Here is a 9,542-nt window from a genome sequence, read left to right on the forward strand (position 1 = left end):
TCTTAGTTAGTGTAGGTTCATCATTGATCTGATCTGAGGGGCCAGAGGTTGTGTCTGGGACAAAACGTAACCCTTTGTGTCCCACAGCTCTCTATATGGACATCTATAGAAGGAATACCCACAGTTGGAAACTTGGGACTTAATGGGTTAAGCCTTTTGGGGGGAAATCTTGTCCTGATGTCAGGTGCATGATGGGAGTTGGTATGTGAGCAGGGTAATTTTAAAATGACTTTCTCAATGATTTCTCACCAGTGATAGACACGGCCAGCAGCCATCTTAAGTGTCTTGAGCAAAAAAGTGAGAAACCCACAGGCAGTCTCTCTGAACTGCTATGCTAGGGGAGTTTGGGGTGACCTAGACCTGTCGCTGAGTCCTCTTCTGCCAGGCATTCGGCATCTTTCTCCTCAGTTCATTTTTACCCATGAACAGGGACATCGCTGCTGGTGAGCTGCACATCAGGGATGTGAATCCAGAACCCAGGACTAAGCAGCCGCACATACTGCCTGACAAAAACATTTCTAAATGCAGAGTAGCTGACAGCAGTCAAGTGGAGGGTACCAGGGTCGACCAATTCCAGTTTGAACATGACTTCCAGGGCCCGGCACAATGGCTCAACTGGCTAATCCTCCACACTTCCAAGTGCAGACATCCCATATGGGAGCCGGTTCGTGTCGCAGCGATTCCAGTTCCCATCCACCTCCCTTAGGGCTGGGAAAGCAGGAGGATGGCTCAAGTCCTTGGGACCCTACACCCAAATGGGAGACCCAGAAGAAGCTCCTGGCTTCCAGCTTTGGATCAACTCAGTTCCAGCTATTGTAGCCATTTAGGGAGTGAATAACAGAAAAGATCTTCTCAACACCCCTTCTCTCTGTAAAATCTGACTTTCAAACTAAACAAACAAATGAAAAATCTTTTTAAAATAAAGATGTTTTTATTTATTTGAAAGTCAGAGGTAGAGGGAGAGTTTCTGTCCACTTCTTCATTCCCTAAATGACTGCAACAGCAAGGGCTGGGTCAGGCTGATGGCCGGAGCTTCGTCTAGGTCTCCCATGTGGATGCAGAGACCCGAGCCCTTGGGGGATCCTCCACTGTTTCCCCAGGCCAGTAATAGCTGGGTGGGAAGTGGAGCACCAGGGACATGAGCTGGCTCCCATCTCAGATGGCAGCATCCCCAGGCTGCGGCTTCACCTGCTTCACCACAGCACTGGCCCTGAAACACTCCCTACAGGGCAGCTAAAGCCTAGACATTTTGAACTCTCACCCTTTAGTTCTTGGGGCGCCACAAAGAACAGGACCTCCTCCTGCATCCGAGCTCAGAAACCCGAACTTGGCACTAGGACGTAGTTCCCTCCGATGTCTGCAGAATTAATGCCTGGAAAAGCTCTCCACTGCATTCACATTGTTCAACTTCTTTGTACCTTGGTCTGCTGACCGTGGTTTCAGTCCTTACAGGGCAAGCAGCTGGCAGAGCACCGTGCATCTACTCTGCTGCGTCCCCGGATGTGGACCCACAGCACAGCCCCGTCAGAGCTCACGGGCCTCAGTTCGGGGACTGGCCGCAGTGGGTGTGTGAGAAGAGGAAGGATCCCGGGGCTCCCCGTCCAACAGACTACCTCTCCAGGAAGGCTGTGTTGGCAGCATCCTGTTTTGCCAAAGGCTCAAGACTAGGACATGAAGCTGAAAAAAGCAGGCTGGCATTTACATTGTTCGATGTCTTAATATTCCTGTAACCAAGCAATTGTTGAGCAAAGGGAGAAAACGAAGGAACAAGTGACAAGGCGATTAGGACACAAAATTTGGGCTCCACTTCACTGGTGCACGACCAGGATGACTGATGTGGTGAGCCGCCTCCAGCCTTGGGTCGGGTTAGCTGCCTGCCTGTGCACACTGCTGGGAGGCCTAAGTTCGCATTTCTCTGCAGGGTAGACCTGGAGCCGAGCTGCTGGGGCGGGTGGGAGCTGAGCATTAAGTTGAGAAACTACCAGGTTGTTTTCTGAGACAGCTGCATGTTGAGAACCTGAATTTCCCCACATCCTTACCAGCACTAATTACTGTCTTTTTGATTATAGGCTCATAATATTTTTATTATAGCCCTAATCCTCCCCTTGACTCCACCCTGACATCAAGCCCCGAGTCGTACTCGCAGTTTCGGGCTGTCCCCTTTACGGCTGTGTGATCTAGGTCACCGCTGATTTGACTCATTTATGGTTGGCACATAATAACTGCCATATTTTGTGCACATTTGAAGGGTAGCAGGAGTTCCACACATGGATTACAGTGTGCGATGGTGACATCCAGGCTGAGATGTCTCACTGAGAAAGGGACATAGTTGATTCAGAGTGACATCACACTATAAAGTTGTTTACGTGAACTGGTTTTAAAGTCAAATCTGATTCAAAGCCTTGCTCCCCTGTTTACTACATATGTATCTTTTGGTCAAAAGAGAAAAAAGCCATTTGTCTGAAAGGCCAAGCAAGACAGAGCTCCCTCCACCGGTTCACTCTCCCAGTGGCTCCAACAGCTGGGTCTGGGCCAGAAACCACGGCACAGTCTCCACAGGGGTGCAGGGGCCCAATACTTGGGCCGTCAGCCACTGCTTTCCTGGGCATACAGCAAGACACTGGACTGAAGGAGCAGCTAGGAACTCTCTTCCAGTGTGGGATGCTGGCAGTGTCCGCAGCAGCTTAACCTCCTGCACTACCACACTGGCCGCTGAAGCTAGCTGCTTTTATCCTGGGACTTCTGTGTTTGAGTAGGAAGCCTTGGGGTTCTTGTGCTCACTGGTGTGTGTGCAGCCCCAGTGGGGGACCTGTGTGACAGAGGCCTTTATTCCTGGTCACCAGAAGCTAATAAAGTCATGTGTTTTACCCTTGTCCTATTTCTAGGGGTTCGTAATGTACAGCCTTCAGCCTGCCTTCTCCCTCCACACCCAGACTGCTGTCCTCGCCACCACCAGATAACTAACCTTCCCTAGAGTCCACTGACACTGGTCTGCCCTGAGGCCATTGACTGTTCCAGAACTCTGTTCCTCCGCCTGCCTTTTAAGACCAGATTTCCCTTTCTCTCCCCAGCAGACCCACGATTGTGAGTGTTCTGTACATTTCCACCTCTAGTCCTTAGCCATGTTCTTTTTCTAGTTGGGCTCTCTGGTCTCCTTTAAACCTTATTCTCACTGGTCGGTCCATAGATGTCTTGCCTGGGTTCCAGTTCACTACCCCAGTATGGTTCCCAATGCCGTGGATACTAGGTGAGATTCCGCCTGCTGAGGTGGCTGCCATCTCGAGAACTTGACCCTGTCTTAGCTGAGCCTCTCTCCCTTCTTGTCTGCAGCAGGCTCTGTTGCATTCGGGCTTCAGCCCCGTGTGGCAGCGCTTCCTCCACCTCCCTGCACATACCGCACACCGGCATTGACCTTGTGCTATGGTCATACTTGAAATGATCTTGATTTCTCTGTTCATCTCTCCTTCATATTACAAACACCTGTGGACAGCTCTGTCTGGCTTAGCAAGTATGGCCAGCATACAGCAGACTTCAAGCAAGCATAAGCTCACTGGAGGGTTCTACATGATGCAATCGGCCTTGCGGGAAAGAGCTCTCTGACTGGTATTTTATGACCCCAGCACCTAAACATCCAGATGAGTGGGCTGTCCAGGACAGAGGAAGATTGTGGCAACTACTGTAAAGTTTCTTCTGAGGTCACTGGCCTGTGCTCCTCTCCCCTGGGCTGCTCAGAGCAGTGAAGCCTGCCTCCGTAGAGCAGGTGTGCTCAGGGCTCACTGCAGACTCTGTTGAGAAGACTGTGGGAAAGTTGTTGGTCTTGTGACAAGCTGTGCTTGCCAGACTAAGATACACCCATGGCCACCAAGTCTCTGCTTTTGTTTTCCTCCGTTGCAGAATGGAATTGGGTGTAAATAATACTAGCAAAAATACTTATCAAATGTATGAAATTCTGCCCTTTCTCTCCTGCTTAGATGTGAACGATTGGAGGAACAGCTGAATGACCTAACAGAGCTCCACCAGAATGAAATCTTGAACTTGAAACAGGAATTGGCCAGCATGGAAGAGAAAATCGCATACCAGTCCTATGAACGGGCCCGGGACATCCAGGTCAGCATGAAGGATCAGGTTAAAGGCAGCTGCTGGAGGGGTGGGTTGGGTTTAGTGGTACAGCAGGTTAAGTCTCTGCTTGTGACCTCATGTGCCACATTGAAATGCAACAAGGTACCTTGTGACCCAGACTGACTTCAGCCTGACCTAGGTCCGGTTCTCTGAGAAGTGTACGTGTGAATAGGATTCTGTCTCTGCCTTTCAGATTAAGAAGTAGCAACAAAAAGGCAGAATATTGGAACTAGTACATTGGCTCAACTGGCTAATCCTCCAACTCTAAGTGCAGGCATCCCATTTGGACACCAGCTCATGTCCCAGCTGCTCTGCTTCCCATCCAGCTCCCTGCTTATGGCCTGGAAAGTAGCAGAGGATGGCCCAGAACCTTGGGACTCTGCACCCATGTGGGAGACCTGGAGGAAGGTCCTGGCTTCAGAGCTCAGCCCTGCCCATTGTGGTCATTTGGGGAGTGAACCATCTGATGGAAGATCTTCCTCTCTGTCTCTCCTTCTAAATCTGCCTTTCCAATAAAAATATGTTTTTTATAAAACCACAGAATATTGCAGTTTGAAAGATGAAAATGAAGAGGTGCCACATACATACTAACACCAGCTGCTACTGAGGATGCAGGGAAAGACTCTACTCCCCTGCCGGGGCTGTGCAGACCAGCACAGCCACTGTGGAAGTCAGTATAGAGACTGCTCAGACAACTCTAAGTTGACCCACCGTAGGACCCAGTTATCCCAATCCTGGGAATACATCCAAATGAAATGAAATTCGTAAACAGGAAAAAGACCCCCAACCTGTATGTATAGCAGCACAATACACAATAGCGAAGACATGGTAACAATCCAGAGGCCCATCCATCACAGAGGATGCCTTCCCGCCGGAATAGAAGAAGAAACTGGTGCATCCTCTCTGCGGAATACCACAGCCATAACAAAAATGAAATCCTACCATTTGCAACAAAATGCTCCCAATAGGAGACCACTATGCTTAATAAAATAAGCCAGTCCCCAAAGAACAAATATCATGTTCTAATAAGCCAGCCGTCAAGCAAAGTATAAGACAGATACATAGGTAATCAAGTATGCACCTATATTCTCATAGATAAACTGTATAATGGAGACTAGCATACCGGGAAGTGAAGATACGTTGCAGTATGTATCTCTACTCCCAAATAAAAGGATTCCCAGTGAAACATTTAAATATACCTTGGCAATATGATACTACATATTCTACCTTCACCTATACCTACAATGCCATGATACACTTAAAGAGAAAGTTAAACTTTAACTGTTACTAAAAGACTATGCTGCTGTGATAAGTGTGGAAACAGGAGGGGGTGGGGAGGAGGAAGGGAAGATGGGAAGCCTGCAGAATTGTATCATGGAAAATAGTAACTTTAAAAAAAAAAATTAAAAAGAGGCACATTGCTAAGCAGTTTAGGAGAATAGTCCAGGGAGCAGTCATGGTTAGGATAAGTGGCCCATCTGTTTTAGTCTATGGGAAAAAAAAAATGCCTCCTCATAGAACATTCTATTAAGTGGACGTTTTGAGAAGTAGATTTACAGAGAGACATAAATGGCCACAATGGCTGGAGCCGAGCCAATCCATAGGAGCTGCTTCTGGGTCTCCCATGTGGGTGCAGGGGCCCAAAGGGTCAGGCCATTTTCCACTGCTTTTCTAGTCCATGAGCAAGAAGCTGGATCAGAAATGGAACAGCTGGGACTCAAACTGGTACCCATATGGCAATTCGGTGCCACAGGCAGGATATTAGCTTGCTGTGCTACTGTGCCAGCCGCAGATATTTCCAAGGGAGCTGTGGTTTCCTCTGGTGGTTTCCTGTGAAAGCAGCTGGTACAAAGGAGAGCTGCTGGCAAATTGGTGTCCTGGCAGCCAGCAAGTGCCCAGGGAATGTCTAGATGGTTGCCCAAACCGTATGTCAGGTCTCAGGAAACCAAGTCCCATTGAAACCAAAATCAAAAAAAAAGGCAGAACTCAGGCCACTGGCAAGCTTTCTATCCAGAGCTAAGGGGGGAAGTTCTGTGCCTTAATGGTCCTGGCCAGAGTCATGCCCGGAAGGGAGCGGAGCGTGCTCAGGGCGTGGCCGCCTGAAAAGGGAGCGGACCCTCCCCAGGAAGGCGACTGGAGAGGGGCCCAGTGCAGGAACCCTGGGTCAAGGACGAACAGGTTGTTTCCAACTAAAAATCCCCAATCAGGACCAACCTGACTAGTAGGACACATCCCAGCACCAAATCTTCCATGTTGACCTGGGGCAGTCACCAAGAGCCACTGCTGGGTGACCAGAGCAAGTGGTGCGTCCGTTCCTGTGATGAGAGTGCTCATGGTAGAACGTAACAATGCCAGGCCCACACACTTCCCGAGGCAGGGATGGCGCCCCGCACGGCCAGCCTGGACAGTTGGCGGGCAGGTGCTGTGTCCTCTGGAATGTTTACATTCAACAAGTATATCCTGTGCTACTTGGATTAAGAACATTTTAAATTATAAAAAGATGAATCCTATTTGAAGTCTCATCACTAAAATGTTCTAAATCAGATCCATTTAAATGTGACCACCACATTCTGTGAGCCAAGCAGGAGAAAGGTGATAGAGAGTTTAAAAAGTCATTTGCATGGCTAAGGTACATTTAGTTTGCTCAGAGGCCTGTGGGAGCAGGCCTGACACCCTCTCCCCCGGCCCGCAGGAGGCCCTGGAGGCCTGCCAGACCCGCATCTCCAAGATGGAGCTGCAGCAGCAGCAGCAGCAGGTGGTGCAGCTGGAAGGGCTGGAGAACGCCACGGCCCGGAACCTTCTGGGCAAACTCATCAACATCCTGCTGGCGGTCATGGCAGTCCTGCTGGTCTTTGTGTCCACGGTGGCCAACTGCGTGGTCCCCCTCATGAAGACGCGCAACAGGACGTTCAGCACTTTATTCCTCGTGGTTTTCATTGCCTTTCTCTGGAAGCACTGGGACGCCCTCTCTGGCTACGTGGAGCGGTTCTTCTCCCCGAGCTGACCCCGGCGCCCCAGGCCGTGCCCCTCCCCTCTGGCGAGTGCATGCGGTGGAGAGCTAGCCACTTCCCCACTCTGAAGTTTTCTACAACCACAGAAGAGTTGAGTGAATCTGTTTACATTTAGAATAATGTTTTTTTTTCTTCAAGAGACACAATTGCAATAGTATTTTTTAGATTTTATCCAAGACGTTTTTGGGCAAAAATCTTGGATCATTTTTATGTAGCATGATTTTCCTTGGGATGCAAATCTTAAACAGTCCTTTAACATGAACAACAGCACGGAGAAGGGTTTGAAGGACTGCACTAAACCCACTAACAAAATGCGAACCTGATTAGGGCAAAGCAGTTAACCCTAACACCCTACCTGGGCTGGGCTCTCCACCTCTTCCCGGCCCAAACTAACTACTGTGAAATCCCACCACATTCCCTGTCTGAATTGTGGGATTCAGGGTGGATTTTCCTCGTCCGTGGAACACAGGAATCTCCCTGACTTTCTTGTCCAAGTGGACCCTGGATTTGGATCCCTTCCGACCGTGCCCCCGCCCCTCGCGCCGGGGCCGTGCCCAGGCCGCCTCAGTGTCCGGAAGCAGCCCTCTGAGGACCTAATTTTAAGCAAATCCCTTGGCCGCACTTTTAAGTTTTTTTTATATGTGTATAGTTACCACCTTAAAAATAAAAGATCCCCACAGCATACTTGAAGAATGTAATACTCAAACTCTCAGTGCTTCCTTACGGTTTCTAATAGGATTTTTTATTATTGTTATTATTATTGGGTTTTTTTGGAAAGGGTTGGGAGGGTCTTTTATTTTTCCTTTGAAATAAAGAAGTGATGTTTTTAAATGAAGAACTGTGTGGATACTTAAGTGTGCTGCTCCCTTTGTCTTGAGACAGTGCAAGTAAGAAAGGCTCGCCAGGGACGCCGCGCACAGTGCCTCCAGCCGTGGGCCTCGGCTGCCCACGACAGGGGCAGAGGCAGGCAGCGGCTGTGGCACAGCCAGAGCCCCGGGGCAGGGATTTCTTCCTTGTTTTTGCTTTTGGTCCTAAGAAAATGTCCACCCAGGACCTTGTGTCGGGTTTGTCCTTAGGAAAATGGAAACTGTATTGTGAGAGTCCTAAATAATGCCTTGTGTTTCCTTAATTTATTTCTTAACACTCCTTATTTACTAAAACCAAAGTGATGTGGGATCTTTGGTCTGCATTTTGGCCCCGTACCCTCAACTCCACAGCTCTCCTGTAGCTACCTCTGAGAGGCAGGTGGGACTGAAGCGCCCACGGACAGAGAGCTGTCCAAGTAGAAAGACCCAAGGCCTGGGGGAGATGCCGCCAGCTTCCTGTCCTTCTAGTCTGCCATGTTCCCATCCTGGCTGAGCGCCGTGGACGCAGCCCTAGCCGCCTTCCCTCCCCTCGCCACGGCCCCTCCTGGTGGGATGAGGCTAGTGAGCTGGACTGGGTTTGGGGTCGGGCATGGCGTCCCCACCACCCCCTGCCTGCAGCCAGAGCCGGGCACCACAGGTTTGCCCGCCCCTCCCTCGCGGGTAGTTGTTCTGGAGCCAGGTGAGCATTGCTGTCTCAAGGAACACGTCACATAACAGCTCCCACCTCCTTCCGATTTGGCATGTTGTTGCCGGAACCACTCAGGTAGCCCAGCCTCACCCCACCCCCCATGACTGTGGTCTGCATGACTTTTTAACCAACTCATGTTCATGCCAAAAACAAGGTGCCCCACGCCTCTGTGTGCTCCAAAGGCTAACTTTGCCTAAAAATCCTGCAGTGACTCGAGGTGGGTGTGGGCTGTATCCGGCCGGCACAGCTTCTCCCGCTCCTAGGGGCCCAGGCGAGCACCGTGCGAGGCTGCGGCCAAGACACTGCCATTGCGGTCCAGCCGCTTCTTGGAAGGGGTCCAGGGGTCCCAGGGTCCCCGGTGCACAGGCTGACCTGGCTCCCATCCATGCCGGGGACACTGTCTCAGGAAGGTTTCCAGCTCTGGAAAGCCCCCAAGCTTCAGGTGACCATCCCATCTTCCTGTCCCAGCCTGCCCGAGGAAGGTCCCTTAGGCCAAGCGGGCAGGATAGTGGCTTTTTGGCTCTCTCGCTTGTCCCTCACTCGGTCCCTAGGCCTGAGAATGTGTGTTCAGTGCTCATGGTCCCCACCACTTTCTCGGGCCTTCCCACCAGTCCTGCTGCCATGTTGCCTTTATGTTTCTTTGTGTTATGGCTGTTCTTTGTCCCCTGGCTCTGAGGTCTAACTGTCCTGGATGGGAACTTGCCCTTTAATGCTGTCTCTTTCCCAGGAACAGTCACGTGAAGCAGCGTGGCTCGTGCCTTGTGCATGCCGAGCGAGGCCTGGCCGAGGCGACTGTTGTAGGTTGGAGATGACCTTCCAGTAACACTGTTCTGGCCATCCAAGGGTGTTTCTGGCTGC

General features: G+C 50.5%; 1 protein-coding gene across 7 annotated transcripts in view; it reads left to right on the forward strand.

Moving 5' to 3' along the window:
- TMCC1 (transmembrane and coiled-coil domain family 1) overlaps positions 1-7,675 on the forward strand; it is a 147,962-nt gene extending 140,287 nt beyond the window's left edge. For 6 of the 7 annotated variants that reach the window (XM_058679048.1, XM_058679049.1, XM_058679051.1 and 3 more), the window contains 2 exons: positions 3,972-4,107; positions 6,812-7,675. In XM_058679048.1, the coding sequence (XP_058535031.1) occupies positions 3,972-4,107; positions 6,812-7,123 (448 nt within the window). In that variant the 3' untranslated portion in view covers positions 7,124-7,675. Of the gene's footprint in view, positions 1-3,971; positions 4,108-4,312; positions 4,539-6,811 lie in introns of those variants that run through there. The other variant, XM_058679050.1, reaches the window with a different exon arrangement.
- Positions 7,676-9,542: the final 1,867 nt, after the last annotated feature.

The sequence above is a fragment of the Ochotona princeps genome, chromosome 21 (assembly GCF_030435755.1).
Source record: "Ochotona princeps isolate mOchPri1 chromosome 21, mOchPri1.hap1, whole genome shotgun sequence".
Classification (NCBI taxonomy): domain Eukaryota; kingdom Metazoa; phylum Chordata; class Mammalia; order Lagomorpha; family Ochotonidae; genus Ochotona; species Ochotona princeps.